Raw genomic sequence first — 19,696 nt, forward strand, 5'->3', positions numbered from 1 at the left:
TCTGGTACTGTGATGCCTCTACATTCTGAAATGGTATCATTCTTACAAATGGAATTAAGTCAGAATGTGGTTTTTTTGCATGCTGTCTGTGAGCAGAGTGTTATTTATGAAGGTACTGGTTTCTAATCAATAGATTAGATTGGCTGCTAATAATTTTTACCTTTTAAGATCGGAGCGGTGTTGGCATAACATGAATTACTCCAAAACCCAGTTATCTTCATTATACATGTAATGTGTCTTTTCTGTTTCATCAACTCAAGTGAGTACAAACTGGCAGAACGTGGACTTACCAAAGAGGAAAATCGTCAGGAACCCTTTCTCTTGTTGCTTTGGTCTGTGGTAGCATTCTCTCCTCATCAAAGGGTAAAATGCTTGTGGCAAGTTAAGTTCCTCACTCTCTTTCCCTCAGATTTGTAGTTGTCTTGCTCCCTGGGTACACAGATGGTTATTTTGTTAGCCTACCTAATCTTGGAGGAAAATCAACAAAACCAAGTTAAGCACTCTAGAAAGAGATTATTTAAAGTCAAATATTACAGCCCTCAGGATGCCTGCTTGTTCTAGAGCCAGGGCTTGTATTCCCTCTTTAGAGTTAAAATGGGAGAGACCGAAGCCCCAACATACCATTGACGTGGGTTAAGTACTGGCAGAGGGTGAAACAGTACCCAGCTCTGCGCTGCTGGTCCACGACCAGCTTCCCCACTTCTGCCTAGTCCAGCATTTGTCGACTCTTTCTCTTTGCCTTTCTTCCATGTGTTATTTACTTCTTTTTTGGTGGGTTTTTTGGTATTTTGTTCTGGTTTCGTTTTTTTCCTATTACTGTATAGAACTTCATTTAGCAGTTTGTGACCATGGCTACAAGCTGAACTAGTCTAGAACCCTTTCTCCCTTGCTTTTGCTTGTCTGCAGCCCGAGAGACGACACCTCCCGTTCGGTGCCGAGCGGCTGGGCTGGCTCTGCTGAGCGAGCCACGGGCGACAAGGCGCAGCCAGAAGGAAACGGGAGGCCAGACCTCCCGGCGCTGGGGGGGCGCAGGCGCGGGGCGGAAGCAGCAGCGGCTCCTCCCCGCAGAGCCGGAGCTGGGCGGGCGCGGCCCATGGCGGCGCGGCGGGCGGGCCCCAGCGCGGTGAGGGGCCGGGGGGGCCGGAGCGGGCGGGGGGCGCGAACGGTTCCGCGGGGCTGCAGCGCGGGGGGCCCGGCTGTGGGCTTGGAGGGCGGTGGCAGCCTGGCCCGCCTGAGCGCTGTTGCTGAAGGGATGTGGCGGGGCGCTCCCCGGCAGCCGCTGCTCCGGGGAGGCGGAGCTGAAGGGCGACGCGGGAGGGGAGATCTCCGGGAGCGGAGATCCCTGGTAGCGGAGCACCCTGGTAGCGCGGCTCCTACATCCCCGCTCCGCTGCGGAGGCGGCGGTGCCCTCCCTGCTGCATCCCGCGGGAGGGGGGATGTAACCGGCCGCAGGGTCACACGTTTCTGCCCATCTTTGCTGCGGAGGCAAGCAAGCATTTCCTCGTGTTTTTTCATATAAATCTCTCAAAAGAAAATCTGCAAAGCTTTAACAGATCTGTAAAGGCTGCTTCAGTGTTTTTAAAGCATCGAGGACATTTAAACCTTTTCTGCTCTGCATCCTGGAATGGACAGCCGGGGGGCTGGGTAGTTCGTTTTTCCCCGAGTTTCCAGGTGCGTCCCACCTGTGGCCTGGCTCAGGTGTGCAAACACAGGGTTTGACTGAGGCAGTGGGTGCCTGGTTTGTGGGAGTCTCGGTTTCGGGAGCACCGTTGGCTACGTTAGAGCACTCAGCGGCTCTTCTGTCAATAACAAAATGTCCATGGGAACCTGTCCCCAAACTCACCCTTTCTAGGAAGTTTGGAGTGAGTTACTTCAGACTCTGTGAAATAGACCAAAGTTGATAGCTCTGTGGCAGAGCTAGGGACTGTCACACGGATGGACAGATGAGTATTCACCGCTGGCTACTAGCATGTGGTTTCCTTTGTTGCAAGGAATAAATGATACAGAAGTCAATGCACTTCCCAGTTGTTTTGTAGACGGTAATAAAATGGAGAGGTATTATGCAATACAGACATACTATGGCACAGGCAGTGAATGCTGTATAAAAGGTTTGTAGGTTTTGTTTGTTTTTATGGGGTTTTTAGCTTTTAGTTTTTTTAAATACCAAGTATTTTAAACATTTAATATTTACTGCCACAAGAATGTTGGAAACAATAAAAGCAATGAGATCTGACCTTTACCAAGATGTTTTTCCCTTTCAGTGCACCAGTACAGTGTGACCAGTGTGGAGATACTTACAGCTTTTTACCAGCCAGAACAGGCAGCAACAGACCAGTCCCCACCAGTTTGCTGGGTGCCACTTAGGGTGTGCAGTTCTCTACCTGTGTAAATGGCACTTGCTGTCAGTCTTCAGCATGGCCAAAATCCAAGTGGAGAGATTTGAGGTCTAATCCTACAAACCCTTCCTTGCATGAGGCATCTCATTTGCTTTGGGTAAACAAACCAATGTAAAATTTGCATATAGGAACCTGTACCAGCATGCAGTTACGGGTTTTTTTAGTGCAAGTAACATTTGCTGTTGTGGAACAACCTGCCATTGTTTCAAATGGGTGTAGTTCTGGGTCCTGACCCAGGGGCAGGAAGATTCACATCCAGCTAATCCTGGCTGCCTGAAGTTTATTTTTAGTTCAGAATTAGCTGAGGTTCAATGTGAGCAGTGTGGGGGAGCATAGACCAGTTCACAGTGCCTCTTTCAGGGAACGACTTCAAATGATATGGGAAAGAAACAAGTGGTAAGTTTGTGGATCCTTGAGTCTTACCAGTCTTACAGCCCTTTTTATTTCTGGTCTTAACTGAATTTTCTGAGCATGGGAAATACTTCTTTGTGTATATTCTTTCAATATAATTGTGTAGTACAAAATCTGAAAGTTAACTCCTTTTTCTAGATGAGAGAAAGGTACGAGCTCAGTTTCAGATTATTATCAGGAGATACTTTTAGATTTTAATTGCTTGACCTGCTGGTAAATATGTTCAAAATTATACAGAAAATTCCTATTTTATAATATTTAAAAGTATTTTCATAAGTGAGCTTACGTCCTTTTATTGTTTTTATTATTGTTCTGAATTTACATCTTCATTAATAGAAAATACTTAGCTCATGTTGTGTACTCTACAGTTATACTCAATGCTTAAATTATTGCAATATTTTGATATTTAAATAGAAGGACTAAAAAGCTTTCTAATGAAAGCGGTACCTTACATGAAAAGTGAAAATTATTGAAGCTGAAATGCAAGCTGTGCCTCACAAGCCGAGGTTAGCTGTACTTTCCTACTGCAGTGCCTGTCAGAACTCTGGTAAAGGCATATTATTCCAGCATCTTAAAAGAGCCTGCTTTTATGTAACATCTCCATCAGGAATGTTTGGCCATTTAGGAGGCATACAGAGCAAAACATACCTTGGATGTTCTGATCTGAAGCTGTTTTCTGAGAGGTGGTTTCATACTGACAGAAGTTGACTTTTGTCACTCTTGTCTTTCAGTGCCCGCCTCGTGCCCTTCCTCCAGTGCCAAGGTAAAATCATTGCATTCTGTGGAACTGATCATGATGCTGTACTGCAGATTTTGAAAGTAATAACATTAAGAGAAATAAGTTTAATAAACATCTGAGTAGTAAAATTGCTTCTCTTGCTAATTTATTGTCCCAAAATGCTTTACAAGGAATGCAAGGAATTTAAAAGTTTTACAGAAGCCAAGAAATTTTACCATATTGCCTCAGTTTTAATACTTATGAGAGCTAAACACTTTAAAATGTTTTAGATAAATATTCCGGTTTTAATGTCTAGTATAGTTTAATTGTTGTCCTTTTTACTCTTCTTCCTCTCTCTTTATTTTGGGTTCTTTAGTTTATTTGAATCACAAATCCTTTAAAACAGGAATTTCTGCAATTAGACTAGATATTCTTTAACAGGGTTATAGGTATCTATTAGTTTGATGTAGCATAGAGAAAAAATTGGGCTTTTTTTTTCAGTGTGGAAGGAAAAGCAATTATATAGTTTTTTATGACATGGTACTTCAGAATTCCTTCAAAGTACCTGAAAGTAAATGCGATGTTTATGATTGTCGACAGATAGTGTCTTTTTAGTGATGTATGGGCTCAAATGTTTCATAACATTTGCTGGTTTGTTATATATCAGGCAGTAAGACAAGTTTTAATTAGCCAGGTGATTAAAGCTTTTAATCTGATCCCCAGCTAGGCAATCAAGAAACTGTGCATAGTCACTAACAAGTGTTGAATGTTGCTGATTGCTTCGTACCCTTAACCCATTGTACACAACTGCTCATAAAGAGGAGCGGGGATAAGAAAATGAACCATAAAAGCAGCAGTGTGAATTTCACGGTTGTGAATTGTAATTGATTCAAAATTAACTTTCTTTTCATCTTTTTACACTGCTCGTCAACAACTTTTCTTCTTCAATATGAAGTGGAAACCAAGGTGAGTTATTAAAGAGAACTACAAACATCAGTAGTTCCTTTTGGTGCGACTCATTCTCTCTTTAAAGATAGAGCCTTTTCCTACACACAGGCTGATTATTTAAACTGTGCTGCCATTGTTAGAACTGTCGTTTTTCTTTGCTCTCTTTAATGTTTGCTGTTTCCATTAAGGTAACTGAACTGTTACTGTGCTTTAAACAGTAAGTTTATTTTTCAGAGCATTATTCAGAGTATTTCAGTTTATCACTTAAATGCGCATGCGTGTGTGTATTGAGCCTTTGCTGCACATAAGACTTCTTACCCTGATTTCTTACCCTGTTTTCCTGCCATCTTCTGTACTCCTCCTCCTTGTGTGAACTGGTGAATTGTCGTTTTACCTGTAAAAGACAAAGAACGTCATAATTTGTAAAAAAGAATCTATTTCTTAACTTGCAATAGGACGGCTGTTAAAAAAAGGAAATGGAGGTTTCTCCTTCCTGTGCACCCATACTTCTGTTTTATGTTCTGTAGATGAAATTCCACTGAGTCGTCCCAAAAAAAGGAAACCCAAAGGAAAGACTCCATTAGGTAAGGTCCTTCCAAGACTGAAAACTCTTCTTTTATTCCTGCTATTTTTTCCTTTCTAGCTTCTTTGCGTAATTCATTAAATAGTCATTTCCAGCTGTAAGCTGCTTATGCTGAGTGTATTAAGCACTTGAATTTTTGAATGAACTGAAATGAAACTTGTTTAGCAATTTGACTCAATTTCAATTCTTGGCCAAATAAAGTCACAAGTTAATCACTCCATTATCACTGAAGAGCTGATTCTCAAAGATGACTAGCATCAGAGCTTTGTATTTTTACAAGAAACAGATCGGCAGAACAAACATATTGTTTTAAGCAAGATTGTAAGTCTGATCTATTTTGATAGGATCTAGTGGATTTCTGTAAACAGTTGACATGGGTCCATGTAAAAGTTTGATGAGTAAACGTCCTTTATTTGCTTAAAAGTGAGGCCTCACTGACAGACCTTTAAATACAAGAAGTAGAGCTGTTGCTAGCAGGATATCCTATGGATTAAGTTTTGTTTACTGTTTTTTTTGGTGAGCTGAAAGATGGTGCAAAGTACACCTTGACTTTTGCCATTACTTTGCTGGTTAATTTTGCATTTTAGCACAATAAAGGTTTATAAAAGGTGGGTAAGCCTGAGCTTGAAGTGGAAACAGATTCAGTTGTTACCATAAAAACTGCAGTCCTTGAAAGAGCTATTAAAAAATATGTGTGATGTAAAATGGAGAAGTAATTTTGTCTTTCTGCATCTGATCATGCAAATTGATGCTACTGCACTATAATATGAATTTATGTTAACCTCTCACAGAAATATAATTCCTCCAAAGTATAATAATTCATGTCTTAGACTGGAGTAAATATCCTTCTGTGGTTTTGTTCTGCACCTTCTTTATTCTTGTGCTGTATTTTTAGCATTTAAATTTTCCTTTGATGTGATGCCATTTTGCCTTAGCATATATCTGTGTGGATCACCTTGTAATAAACTGTTAATTTTTCCTTGCATTATAATCTTTGCACATAGAAAAGAGAAATATAGAGGTGTAGTTCTTCCCTGTGGTGGATTTTTTTCAGGCAGTCCTCTGCTGTATGCCCAAATGAGAATTGTGCTACTTCTTGGGTACTTAAATTCCCTCCTGAGCATGAAACTGTTACAGTGAAATACCTTTGTCTATTTCTGCTTCTCGTCACTGATTCCCAGCTCCTATATTTCCTAGCCAATGCATTTTTCATCTCAGTTGTTTCTCAGCTGGGCAACAATGTAGGAAAGGGCAGCTTTCTCTTGCCTGTTTCTCAGTGGCTCTGAATTCAGGCTGCTGGATCTTTTCATATGGTTTTTAGATGGCATTGTGCAAGCAGCGGTTCGTCGGCAGTCTGAAAGCAGTGAGCCCCTGACTCCTGAACCTCCTGATGCCCCTCCTCAGAGGAAACGCAAGAAGAAGAAAGTACCTACTGGTATGTGAAATAGTTGTAGATGGGAAAGAGCAGTAAATAAAACTTGTAACACAGTAATATGACTGGACAATGTGTATTGTGGTTTAAAACATTTCATGTGCTTCTTTACTTAAAACAGCTGAAAGTAATCTCTGGGTGAGTGGTAGCTTAGAGTTTCACTTTCTGGTTTCAGATTGCATAGGGTACAAACCTCCACGAAAATCATGGCAATAGTGTTTTGGAAATTATATAATACTTTATATCATTCAAAGCTCAGAAGATCATTGCTTTTCTTGCCACTCTTTTTATATAATAACTATTTACGTATTTAGGTGAATGTGTTTCCATTTTTATGAAAGCTCTGAAACTTTCATGTTGGGTTATTTTTTTTTAATCTTCAGATTCTGAGACCTCTTTTACCCAGCAAAATGTGGCATCCCTATTTCAGAATGGAAATGGCATGGATGTCCCTGAAGCTGAAGAAACAGTGATCCGCAAACAGAGAAAAAGAACAAAGTGAGACAAAACTAGTATAGCTCAAAATTTGGAATAACTGTGACAGTGAATGTGGCTGAGGAGCAATTTACATTGTCATTTTACAAAAATGAAAAATCTTGACGCCCACAATACCATTCAGCCTGTGTGCAGTTCTTTCCAGGGTCAAGATCTGACTTTTTTCACTTCTTTGTTCTATGCATACCTGGATGCATTACAGCTCTGAATACATTTTCATGAGCCTAATAGTTCAGTCACAGACACGAAAAAAATTAGAATATGGAACTACTTTCTCTCATTCTTACTATCTTAATTTTATGAGAGTTAGTATTTTTTCCCCAATTGTTCTAATATGTTCTAATTGTTACTCTCTTATGGAATTAATCTTACAGTTTTAGTCAACTAACTCCATGAGAACCTTAGTCCTTAAAATTATAAACAGGGTAATATTATACAGGTCATAGCCTGATCAGTTCTTACCAGTCAGGTTAGACATATTAAATGTTCGTAGGAGCCTTTGGATTTTACACATTACTTCCTATTCTTTCTCTGTCCCATTGTGTGTTCTGTGCCAACAGGAAACCTCGGCCAGCTGAAATGCACAGTTCCAATGAGCTGGAAGTGGAGGAGGAAGACATCATTGAAGATGAGCACAGAAAGAGCCCAGATCAGCAGCCTGTGTTTGCTGCTCCCACTGGAATTAGTCAGCCTGTTAGCAAAGTGTTTGTTGAAAAAAATCGTAAGTTCTTCTAGTGATTTAAGTAATTTAAGAATATTCTTGCAATTAAAGGAAGAATTCTTGTATCTAAAATCCAAATACTGTAGTATTAGGAAGAATTTTTTTTAAAGTTTTCCAAAACAAAAATTTGGAAATAAATATACATGATAGTTTTTCAACAGTGAATGCTAGTGTTGCTGTGCTGGTATATTTGGTTGAATTTTTTAATTCCATGGTGGGGGTGAAAAAGGTTTCAAAGTACCCAGCTGAGCTCTTTTGACTTAATATTGTCACAGTACCTTGAGAAGAAATGATTAATTGCAAAAAATCTTTCAAGTGGAAGTCTTTTTGCAAGGTATTGGGGTTTTTCTGTTGTTCTGTTTGGGGTTTTTTTGTCCCAGGGAACAATGAGTAATTTCCCGAAGTGCTTTGCACGTTGTTAAATCCATAGCCTGGCCCACCAGGATGCATCACTCTGACCAGAGGAATCCTGTATCAGTGTAAGCTGACAAAGGGCAGGAAGTGGGGAAAAATTTTTTTCTAATGGGAATTCTGATGCTTACAGCTTTTTAACACTAATAAGCATTAATGAGAAATTATGAAGAAAGGAAACAGAGCTCTCTAAAACTTATTTCTTTATCCTTTCAGGGCGTTTTCAGGCAGCTGACCGTGCAGAATTTATTAAAACCACTGAAAACATCAATGTACTTCTGGATGTGAAGGCTTCATGGACTACCAGAGATGTTGCTCTCTCAGTGCACCGAAGTTTCAGGTGAAAGATAAATATTCCGATGTAAATAAACATAAATCAGGAGTTTGGTTTTGGTTTGGGTTTTTTTCCTCCCTGAAAATTAGTGTCTTTCCTCTATAGTTGTGACGTATTTTTATTTCTTTTGGATATTCCTAATAAACGGTGTTCAGGATGCAACAGGTATAAAGTTTATCCGTCCTCTTACTCGTATTTGTTGTCAAGAGAATGTATTTCTAGTTTAGACATTACCTGTGAAATACAGCTTATAAAAAGAGTAACTAAGAAAGCTGTATTGCAAAGATTCAGACTAAATCTGAATAGCAAGAGATTGAGCTGACAACCAAAATCTTAGTCACCTACAGAAATGCATTAGAAAATAAGACTGACCCATCACGTGTATCACTAGAATAAAAATACCTGAATTCAGATAGTTCTCAAAGATAAATCCTGGTTGGTGAAAAATAGGGAGGAGTGAAATTGGACTGGGGGGATAAGCTTGCACGTAACAGCAAAAACATTGTGTATTTTTTTAATAGGTGGTTGTATTGTGATAGAGAATGGGAAGATACCAGCCATTTTCTTCTTTGGTTTTTTATCTGGAAGCCTGTGCTTCCTTCTCAAGCTTTTCCTTAGCAATGAAGATAATGAAAAGATTGCCTTGGGGACAAGTTAGAACATTGTGTAAGTGTAAGGGGCAGTGGTCTTGGAAAACTACAGGCAGCTACAAGTGAAAGTATTTGATTCCTGTAGCTGTAATGAAGGGAAGGTAAAACATCTTTGTTTTCTTTAAGCTCTCAGGTTCTGGTGCACTCTGTGAAGGGAGGAAGCAGAACTCTTGCTTATAATTTTTAAAACTAGATCAAAAAAGCACTCAGAAACAATCTCTGAAAGGCTTTGAAAAGCGGAGTTGAACAGATGGATTAATAGGCCTTTTCTATCTGTAGCTAATTCAAGATGTTGAAACTGGTCTAATGTTCTTTCTTCCATTCAGGGTGTTTGGCCTCTTCACCCATGGCTTCCTTGCTGGTTATGCTGTATGGAACATCGTGGTTATTTACATTTTGGCAGGAAAAGAGCTTTCCATGGTTTCTAACCTGCTTGAACAGTATAAGACAATAGCATACCCAGCTCAAAGTTTGTTCTATTTGTTGCTGTCTATCAGTACAGTCTCAGCCTTTGACAGGTAAAATATATTTGTATTTGAAAGGTGTATATAATTTGTGTATAAGATATTCCTTTCTCCTTTCTATGGCACGTTTTGATTTGCTGTTGATGATTTAATTGATATGCTTAAAGAATGATTTTTCTTATGGCTGACTGTACAAAGAAAGGGTGTACTTGTGCATCCAGACCTTTGGTACTCATTTCTGTCCAGTGCTTGCACCGTGCTTCAGTGTGCTGCTGCTGTTTGTGTGATCAGGAGGTGAAACAAATATAAGAGCTGACTTGCTTTTTGGAGGTGGGACTGTGAAGAGGGGTAGAGAACAACAAATGTTTCTATCAGGCTGCTTTTCATATGAATCCATTCCTTAGTCAAGTTTGAAACATAGCTGTGTGAACAGTTTTCCTGGCTTAGTTGGGGTTTCTGCATTACAGATTAAGAGTGGGAATGAAAAGAAAGAAGCTCAAAAAAGATAATAAACTAGACTAGATTCATGGATGTTACAAATGTTTCTTTTAGTTACAGGTAAAATAAGCCAGGAGAGGAGTTGGTGCTGTGGAAAAAATGGTGACTTTTTTTTCCTAGAAGGATGGCAGGGAGGAGTCCCAAGTTATTCATATTTGCTCCTGTAAGCAGTGAAAGCAGTTACATTAGCATGGACACTGAACTGAATGGCAAGGATTAGAGGGGACAGATGTCACCATGTTCTCCCTGTTTCAGGAAGTCTGCAGTGTGAAAGCTACAGACCTCATGGAACATCCTCGTTTGTTTCAGTCTTTCTTGGAATTGGTATAATGGGGACCATTGCCATATGTGGGATGTAGTTGTATATTAAGACACTGTTACAGAAGCAGAAAAAATACCTTGCAAAAAGAACGATAGAATACTTGTTAGAGGAACAATATGATTGTCTTACTAGGCTATGTTAATGACTTTGGATTTTGTTACCAGGATTGATTTGGCAAAAGCATCGGTTGCACTGAGGGGCTTTCTTACCCTAGATGCAGCAGCACTAGCTGCTTTCTGTAAGTATTTTGAAGTGGACAGGAAGCTGTCCAGAAAACATGGTAAATGGAAAAACTCCTCCACACTCTTTTTAGTGAAATCTTCCTCCCAGGTTATTTTCTGCTTTAGAATAAATTACTTGCTCAGTAGTTGATAGTAGCAAAGACCATAAACAGTTTGTTCCATATTTTTTAAAGCATTTGCAATAGTAGCATTAGTAAGGCTGTTAGTGAGATAGTTCTTTTCCATTTCTCAATACAGAACACAAACCTAACAAAAAACCAGAATCACAAGATGCAACCTTTGATGTAGCTCATGGATTGCAAAAGTGCAGAAACCACTTTGATGTGTCAGGGGAATGTTAAAGAAGAGGGAATGAATTAGAGGAGACTGTCACTGGAGGCAGTGGAGTGAAAGGAAAGAAAATGTAGTGATTAGTACCATGTCATGATGAGACAGCATTTTGTGAGTTTGTATCTGACACTACTAATTCCATTTCTTCCAGTGTACTTTGCGGCTCTTATCTTATCCTTAAGCCAGCAGATGACATGTGACAGAATCAACCTCTACACACCACCTTCGGAAAATGGCAGTATCTGGTAGGAAACAAGAAATCACTTCTGTAAATTATAACATAGCTCACTTAGGGACCCTTGTCAAACTGGCAGACTGAAGCAGTTGAAGATATGTAAGAAATTATTGGTGAAGGATTTTATTTCTGAACCTGCCTTTGTTTGAGCTTGTCCTGAATATTTGATATTTTCACTGAAAAATAAAAACTCAAGGATGAGTTTGGTCACATTGGTTGCAAATCCATTGTACCTCAAACAAGAGTTGGAATGATGCTGGAAATGTTATCTGGCAGGAACCTTAAGAACCTCTTTTGCTTGAGAAGTGGGACCCTACTGAGGTAACCATTTTGGGTTCAAGGGCAGGACATTCTATAGACAGTCAATACTGTTTTTGAAGGAGTCTGCCACAGATGCATGGGCATAGCGGACACAGCTGGCATTTAAATATAAATCATTGTTTCATGTTAGGTGATCCCATCCAAAACTGTTACTTTCTGGAGTACTTATTAATAGACTTAAATTCTGGTAGCATGAGTTTTTAAAGTAAACCAGGAGAAGTAGAACAAAGGCACTTACGTGAAAGTTTGCTGGTTTGGGCAGTTAGTTTTGGGGGGGACAGGGGTTTAGGGTTTCTATGTAAATGTTTGTTGAGTTGTTTATTACAAAGCCTAGATTCTCTAGGCTACCATAACCTGTTACTGGTACAACAGTAAGAAAAGTTTCAGCTAGTGTAAATCATTCCTTCTTAAAATCCTATCTCATCCACCCTGCAGCATCTGTGCACAAGTCCTTGCATTGGCTTCCACACAGATTTACTGACTCGCTGTTCATGTGCCTTGCTGACTCGTGAGCAAGTGCTTAAAAATAAGGTTGACTGATGGCATTTTGTAAAATTTGACCATGCATTTTGATTTTTGTTTTCTTTCTCTTGACCAAGGAAAGGAATTTTTTGTTGAAATATGCAAATGGACTTTCTCAATGAGATTATGGGGTTTCTTAGCTGAGTCACTGTCTTTGGTAATTGTTCTCTTTACCAGGCCTTTGCAATGCAAGACCATCATGATGGTACAAGTAGCTCTCTTTTCACATCTGGCTTAGCAAACTTGTTTTGATGATATTCTGTTGAAATTATTATTGTAACTTCTAAGTACCAGTGACGGCTGATGGTTTGATGTGTCCTTCCCAGGACTGCAGGTACAGAGGAAGAAATTGTTCATTCATGGGTTGTGGTGAATCTCGTAGTGTCTGTTCTAGTTGGAACAAGTTGGATCTTCTTGTCTTCCCGACCAGAGCTAGACCACAGTGAAGGTAGGAAATTAATAGAAGGTAGGAAATTAATAGGCAAATTAATTAATTTGCCTATTAATTAATAGGCAAAATGTTGTTAATTCAAGTTGTTTTTTTTAATGTGCTGTGCTCTGCATTTGGTGTTCAAGCTAGTTCTGAGAAATTTCGTAACTGACGAAGAACAAGTATCTCCTAGCAACCTTCCACAGCAAATGCTTCTTAGAATGTTAGTGTCTGTGTTTAGTTTTATAAACATTAACTCAAAAAGAAACGCTTTATTATCCTGTCTGAAGCAACATGAATTTTGAAACATTACACAGTGTCTCTTTTCAATGAAGAGAAAAATAATGTAAAATACTTTAATAGTATTTTAAATATTTGAAATGTATTTATTCCACTCATGCCTTAGAAAAGTCCCTAATGTTATTAATGTTCCTTCTGCAAGTGCTTAATGTGTTACAAGTTCAGTATTGTTTTCAGTAGAACATTGCGGTAGGCTTTGACTCCCAAGCTTTGAAAAGTCAGATTTTTGCTTGCAGAACAGGACTTCAAATGAGGACTGCTTGTGCTTGCTCAGGCTGGAGGAGAGGGCAAGCAGGTTCTTCTCATAGAAGAAACTTGGCTAGAAAGTAGGCCTTCTTCATTTTGTGTTCCACCTGGGATCCAAAGGTGTGTCATAACTCAGCATTCCTGTCAAGTGCATGCAGCCTGTCACTTGAAGGTATGCTGTACATAAAAATCCTAAGTTTCAACTTAAAAGTCAACAGATATCCTAGGAAAACCATGAACTGAAGCACAGATTTGTGTTTGGGAGACTGAGGATTCAACATGCCCCTTCAAATTACTTTCGAATTTTAATGTACAGGTGTCTGTATTTCAGCTGGCTCCAGTTACTATGTTTATTTCTAATAACTCATTTAATGAGTTAAAAAAACCCAAACAACTAAGTGGCAGCCTTTACGGTCCTCAATGTTAAAATTTATAATAGATGCTTAAATCATATTTAAACCCCATGTTTTAAATAATAAAGACTTGCTTGAGGAATCCAGTGGCAGAATTTTACTCAGGTTTTGATTAATTTTTTTGGTATTTACATGTGCCTACTAAGATTGGAACACCACTTCAGAAATTTCTAGAGAGAAATTGATTAGGACTTAGTCCACATAGCAGAGAAAGCTTAGTCTGCTAAGGATGGGGTAGCCAATCATGTGGCTCTCAAACTTGAGAGGATAAACCACATTACTGCATGTACTGTAACTACCATGCTGCCAAGCTGTTGACAAACACTGGGCGATATGCTGGATGTGCAGGCAGCAAGACAGAAAGCACTCCTGTGCTGAGGTGCAGTATAGGTAGAACTCAGACAGGAGAAAACTCCACCCTCAGCGCACAGAGCTGCAGAAGGGCTACTTCATGAGATGCTTGGTGTGCATAGCCAATTTCTTCACAAGGAGTTCTTCGCTGCTGACCTCGGGCTGTTTCCCAGGCCTTGAGGTGCCGTGGTGACAGCTGTGAGCAAGTACCATTCATGCATGATTCTTCCTAAGCCAGGTTCTAGTGCTGCTAACTTAACACTGTGAAACACAGAGCAGAGACATCTAAAAATAAACAAGCCTCTAAACAGAAGTCTTCCTTCCTGAGTCTGACACTCTCAGAACTTTAACAATCCCTCAGTCTACTTCAGAGTTGTGTTTCAGTCTCCATGTTGAATGCATGATGGTGCTACACATGATCAGCTGCTAACATTGTCACCAATTCTGTTAATTTGGGGGAGCAATAGTTTTCTAAAAACATTGGTGGCCCTTGCCATTGCAGAGTTGTTGATTATATATTGGAATGAAAAGCAGGAGGCTTGGGAGAATGCTAGGGTGCTTTTCAGGAATAATGGAATTGTATTCAGGTGAAAGTTTCAAAGAAAACATAATTCTTCCCTTTCTCTTTTAGAATTGATGTTTCATTCCGAAATTGAGGAATTTCCTCAGGGAGATGTCATACCCAGAGTCCAGCCATAAGTGGGACAAGAATCTGCAAATATTGTAGCTCTGACTGATGGCTCAATATGTCGTGTATTATAGCTATGTATTATAATTTTCATAAAGAAAAAAATGTATTTTTATATTGTATATATTTAATGTTGATCTTTTTATATGTATGCTACTGTTTCCAAATATGATTGAAAACTTTTATATTTTGCTTTTTATTTTACAAAGCAGATTATCCCTAGTGCATAAAGTCAAGGTAATTTTGTAAATATTGCTACCTACATAGCCAAAGCCACTAGAGGGATGCAGAAGATCAGGTTCAGTGCTTTTTTGACTGCTATACAGTCTTCAACAACCTACTTTTGTTAGTAATGCTGACAGCAATTAGCTTATCTGATTTGATTAAATATTTTCTAGAGGTTAAAAAAAAAATCTTATGACAAAAGTAGTCTAAGGAAAATGTATAACAAAACAGAGTTAGGAAGCATAAACCCCACCAAGTTAGTAAGCTTAAAATGATCTACATTTATTTCTCATAAAAAAATATTTTCTAGAATAAAGGATTAAATTGACAGGGATTTTGTTTAACAATCCATAGAAGAGGACACTTTTTTAATCTTCATTTAGTTCTCTTGACAAAGATCTTGATGATAACAAGTTCTTACAGGTTGATGTAGATACAAGACGAAGAAGTTTTAATATTGCAAGAATTTGGTCAGTTAAATACATCTTCTAATCCAACAGGGTGTTTTTGTGTTGCCAACAGGATGTATCCATGTCCTGTAATTTCTCAGCAGTCAGGAAGTGTAACTATTACAAAGCCACTCAAAAGAATAGTGTTCTGATTTCTCCTTCCCTAGTACGGCAAGAGCAATCGTTTTATTCACTGCTATTTCTAAACAAACTTGGATTTCATAGATGTTTAAAATGTTCCTACTTCTGCCTGTTTTGATGGAGATTGTTTTCTGCCAAATTGTTGGTTTGTGATAGGATAGAATGGGAAACTTCTTCCTAAAATTACAAGAAAATGCTTATTAAAGCAACCCAAAAACTCTGCAGCAATCCACCTTCTATGCAGTGACCTATTAGTAACTGTGGCAGGTGGTGGGTTTTGCTGATGAGAACTAACATCCCTTTTCCTTTATAGTGGCAAATGAAAGCATTGCAGATACGAATAAATACAGATATATTGCAGGACGAAATGATCTCCTTAGTAGACACAGACAAGGTCTAGTTTGAAAACCAATTATCAAGAAAACATCACCTAAAGCCCCAAACCTGTTTGAATATGTTACTTAACATGTTGATTTTGCCTTGTTTGATGTAATATGTGTGTCTGTGGGTGGTTGTAAAAGGGGCACACTTGTCAAAAGTTCAGTGAAGAATTACTGAACTTTTTAGTAGTGAAGTTAAGAGTAGCCAAATAAGACTTGAAAGGAAATGTCAAAGAGCTTTCAAAGCTTTGTGTGCTAACTTTCTGTGCTGTTACCTGAGTTGCTTCAAAACAAACATGGGAATGTGAATAACTAGGGCCCTATTGAGGACCTGTGTTCTCTTGTGTCCATTCAGCAAATTTAAGTTACTCAAAAATTCAGTGTTCATGACATCTTTTAAATGCTGTGGTAATCTTGACAGGGAGAGAAAAGAGATCTACAAGAACTAAAAGATGTTCTACAGCTGTTGGCTGGATTCTGAGGCATTCAGTTTGTTGTGGGAAGGAGCCCTTAACCTCTTTTGTAAATGGTTATGGCTCTTGTGTCTGTATTTTTGTAAAACTAGAACTAAATTATAGCTGGCACTGCATTAAAATGGAGAAATTCAGGGTACTGGGCTCCTTCAGTTGTGCACTGGATGTTCTTGCCATCATTTGGCTGTAGGAGATGAAGGATGAGACAGGAAGTGTTCCCATGTAGTTTGCCACCACGCTTTCTCCTGATGTTGTGTGTTTGCTTGCAGAATCACTGACCTCTGAAGATGAGATTATTAATGGCATGGCTACGTGACTTCTTTCATCTTGGTATGGTCAGAAGTATAATTTTGCCCATAAAATATGGAGCTCAGCAAAAGTGTCCTAAGGCATCACATTAGTACAGGAAAAACTTGGATAACATCTTTGCTTGACTTCTGACATTAATACTAGGAATTGGCCTTCCAGCTATCCCTTGGACAAAGTGATGCCAGCCAAGAGCCAGATTAATTCTTATTGTGAAATATAGTAGTTTTTAGATGGTTGAGCAGGGATTGAATTAATGAACTTACTGTGATCAGTATTTTAAGCCAGGCTTGCCTTTCCAGTGTATCTTTTTAGGAGGGTCCGAGTATATCCATATTTAAATTAATGAGTTTTGAGGTTGCCATATAAAAACAATAAACAGTTTTACGGCTAATTATCTATTTTACAAAATACTTTTCATTCAATTAAGCCTCACAGGGGAATATGAGTTTAACTGAGCTTTTTTTTTTTAGTTTCTTGGAAAGTTTTAGAACAAGTTTACAAAATTGATGTTTAGTTATAGAACATGCAATATTTGTAGAAGCCTTAACTGAAATGCCTTTGTGCATTTCCATATCATCGTTTTTACTGCATTTGTGTTAATGAAAAAAATTACAGATATGTTGGTGCCAAGTTCTTGTTTTTACATATATGAAACAATTAAACAATTGCTGTAAACTAGATAGAAATGATGGTATTACTTTGTCTTGTTTCCAGTTGTTTAGTCTGTTTAAAATAAATCAGTCTGTCTGAGGATTTGGCATGGGTGACTGGGGCTGTCTGGGGCTGCTCCAGACTTGGGTGGACAAAGTCCGGCCTGATCAGGGGCTGGACCCAGTGGGCCTCTGGAGGCCCTCCAAAGCGAAATTGCTTTAATTACTTAAATTGTTGTAGTTATTTAAAATTTGGTTAATTTCGACTTGTTTTAAATGTTAACTCTCTCAAGGCAGCTTTCTCAACATGAAGCCTGGTGACAATAATTTGCAGAACGTCTTTTTAAAGTAGTCTTGGTATTGCTGCGGTAACCTTTAGGACAGTTATGATTAGGTGAGAATTACTCGCTTGTATATTTCCAGCAGAATTAATTTAAAATAACTGAAGGCTTTGGGAGATGAGAGAAAACCATCAGGTACATACCTATAGTTAAGCCTAAGCCTTACCTGTCTCTTCCTTTTTCCTCAAAGCGGTGTGGAAGGTGCTCTTGCATTCCTCAGTGCGGCTATGCTTGAAACTGCTGTGTAAGTCCACAGATATTTGCAGAAAGACTGTTTTCCCTGGGTGTTATTTTTGTACTCTGCCCCCGGGGCTGCTCGCTTTCTTCACGGAGGGCAGGAAGGGCTCCCAGCCTCTCACCTGAAACCCGCCGGTTGCTGCTTCTGAAGACAGGTGCTTTAGGGGATGTTTTTTCCTGCCGTGTCGCCCTCCCGTCCCCGGTGCCTTTATTTACCGAGCAGCTTGTCCGCCCCGGTCACGCCGCTGCCCCTCGGCCCTCAGCGGCTTTCCCGCCCTGCCCTCGCGCCGCGCGGGCGGCGGTAACGGCCGCCGGGGGGCGGTGGCGGGGCCGCCATGGCGGACTCGGCCCGAGCGAAGCGGCCGCGCTGCCGTCGGTGATTGCGGCAATGTGATCCAAAGGGAAACGCAGTCAAAAAGAAAAAATTCCCACGAACCGAGCTGCTTGCTTTAATAATTCTGTATTTTAAATTTATGCAACCTTTTCTTCAAACTGTAAAAGCTGTAGAGCCCTCCCTGGCTGAGAATTCCCTGTACAGTTCCCCTGTACTGTATTCAGTAAAATGGAAGAGCACACGGCTTTTCAGATGGATACAGGCAGGTCTCAAACAGTGACACAGAAACAAAAAGCAAGATCTTCTTGTGGATAAACATCCACACCCACTGCCAGATGTAATAGTTAACCCCCATAGTGAAAATAAACAGATTAATGTACTGGGAGGGGAAGGGGGGAGGAGGTGGGAAGCCGTCTCCACCCCTTCTCACCCCAGCAAACACATAAAACTCAAACCAAATCTCAAAACAACCCCCCCGCAAAAAAACCCAAACCAAACCAACCAACAACCACTTTTGAAAAAAAAGGGGGGAAAAAAGAAATAACAGTAAATTTGAATTTGTTAAAAAAGTCTCACAGTAAAAGAATAAGAACAAAGTCTGAAACAGTAAAATTCTTCCATTTTAAATGCTTGTGATGCTGATATTCAAGCAGGGCATCTTTGTAGGCCATGGCTCACCTTTACAGCAAATTGCCCAAAATGTGTCATTTTACAAGTCCAGCATAAGGAAAAAGAAAAGTTGCCAAAAAATCCTGACTGGAAGTCAAAAGAGAAGCAATGTAGAGAAATGTGCCATGCCATGCCACCAACATCTGGGTCAAATATTAATAAATATGCTATTTAAGAAGGAAAACCAAACTACTTTGTCCTCAAAACTAGCTTGAGGAAATACAGTAATGTTGTAAAGAAAAATCATGAAAAGTATGCTGAACCACCTTTTTCAACATCACATGCTGCAGGCTCCAAGGATTCAAAATCATGTGTTCTCCCATGATAAGGAAAACCTGAAGCAGAAAGTGGAGCATGTAAAAGAGCATGACAGCCAGCCAAATATATCGCTCCACAAGTCTGTGATGGCTCCATCAGCTACTGTAGAACAACAGGTACCTCAAACCAGGAAAGCATTAACCTCATCTTTAACTGACTTGCCAGATTTCACATGGGCAAAAGGAAATCTGCATGTAAGAATATTTTTCTTTTGACTACATGAAATGTGAGAATTAGTAAGATAATTGATATCAGAATGTAGAATAAACAAACTGTGAAAATAAAATGTAATAGATAACTCAGCATTGATACTCTTGACCCGTATGTCATGTAAATTTTGACAAAACATAGGAGAATCTCTGCATCCTGCCAGCAATCCATTCTCCTCCATTGCAGATGGATTTTATGAGAGGACAAGTTAATCCCATGAATCTGGGTATGTAGGTAAATCCAGTAATAATGGTGTATTCTATAATCATATCTAAAAATAAAACCACCACTTGATTGCAGCTAAGTTCATATGGGCTTTTGGGGCATTTTTACAGATGTTTCTGGGACTTTTGGATAAGAAACAAATATATACGTAACTAATTTATAGAGCAGAACTAGTTGTTTTCATCTGGGAATTATGGAGGTTTCCACAGGCACCTGTTTAAACCTAATATTCTTTCCTTCATCCTATCTCAAGTTTCTGGATAGATTTAATTAC

At 39.3% G+C, this 19,696-nt stretch overlaps 1 protein-coding gene and 1 long non-coding RNA gene across 5 annotated transcripts in view; one reads left to right on the forward strand and one right to left on the reverse strand.

Annotated features, from left to right (window-relative positions):
• The window catches only part of LOC121670779, a 31,419-nt gene extending 13,023 nt beyond the window's left edge, over positions 1-18,396 (reverse strand). Inside the window, exons 1-5 of one of the 3 annotated variants that reach the window (XR_006018264.1) lie at positions 17,596-18,396; positions 4,805-4,867; positions 3,456-3,611; positions 2,299-2,381; positions 291-429 (exon numbers count right to left, since the gene is read on the reverse strand). This is a non-coding gene — a long non-coding RNA (uncharacterized LOC121670779). Of the gene's footprint in view, positions 1-290; positions 430-2,298; positions 2,382-3,455; positions 3,612-4,791; positions 4,868-17,595 lie in introns of all 3 variants that reach the window. The other 2 variants (XR_006018265.1, XR_006018263.1) reach the window with 2 other exon arrangements.
• On the forward strand, positions 1,079-17,118 carry TMEM237 (transmembrane protein 237). 2 transcript variants are annotated; one of them, XM_042041439.1, is made up of 13 exons: positions 1,079-1,123; positions 3,539-3,570; positions 4,481-4,491; positions 5,001-5,057; positions 6,378-6,491; positions 6,872-6,986; positions 7,544-7,704; positions 8,332-8,455; positions 9,426-9,617; positions 10,548-10,621; positions 11,107-11,200; positions 12,360-12,481; positions 14,405-17,118. In XM_042041439.1, exons 1-13 carry the CDS (start codon positions 1,094-1,096, stop codon positions 14,470-14,472), a joined length of 1,194 nt encoding a protein of 397 aa, XP_041897373.1. In that variant the 5' UTR covers positions 1,079-1,093; the 3' UTR covers positions 14,473-17,118. The 2 variants fall into 2 exon arrangements, with proteins under 2 accessions (XP_041897373.1, XP_041897374.1); XM_042041440.1 differs by lacking the exon at positions 1,079-1,123 and adding an exon at positions 1,191-2,792.
• Positions 18,397-19,696: the final 1,300 nt, after the last annotated feature.

Source organism: Corvus kubaryi, unplaced genomic scaffold (genome assembly GCF_017639235.1).
Source record: "Corvus kubaryi isolate FWS band 111438036 unplaced genomic scaffold, C.kubaryi_AGA036_p1.0 37396, whole genome shotgun sequence".
Taxonomy (NCBI): Eukaryota; Metazoa; Chordata; class Aves; order Passeriformes; family Corvidae; genus Corvus; species Corvus kubaryi.

Excerpts from the sequence above, each read along its gene's own strand:
- TMEM237 (XM_042041439.1), top strand. The coding sequence starts at position 1,094 with ATGGCGGCGCGGCGGGCGGGCCCCAGCGCG. Across the intron at positions 9,618-10,547 it reads ACAGTCTCAGCCTTTGACAG|GATTGATTTGGCAAAAGCAT; the intron begins GTAAAATATATT and ends TTTTGTTACCAG. Across the intron at positions 10,622-11,106 it reads AGCAGCACTAGCTGCTTTCT|TGTACTTTGCGGCTCTTATC; the intron begins GTAAGTATTTTG and ends CATTTCTTCCAG.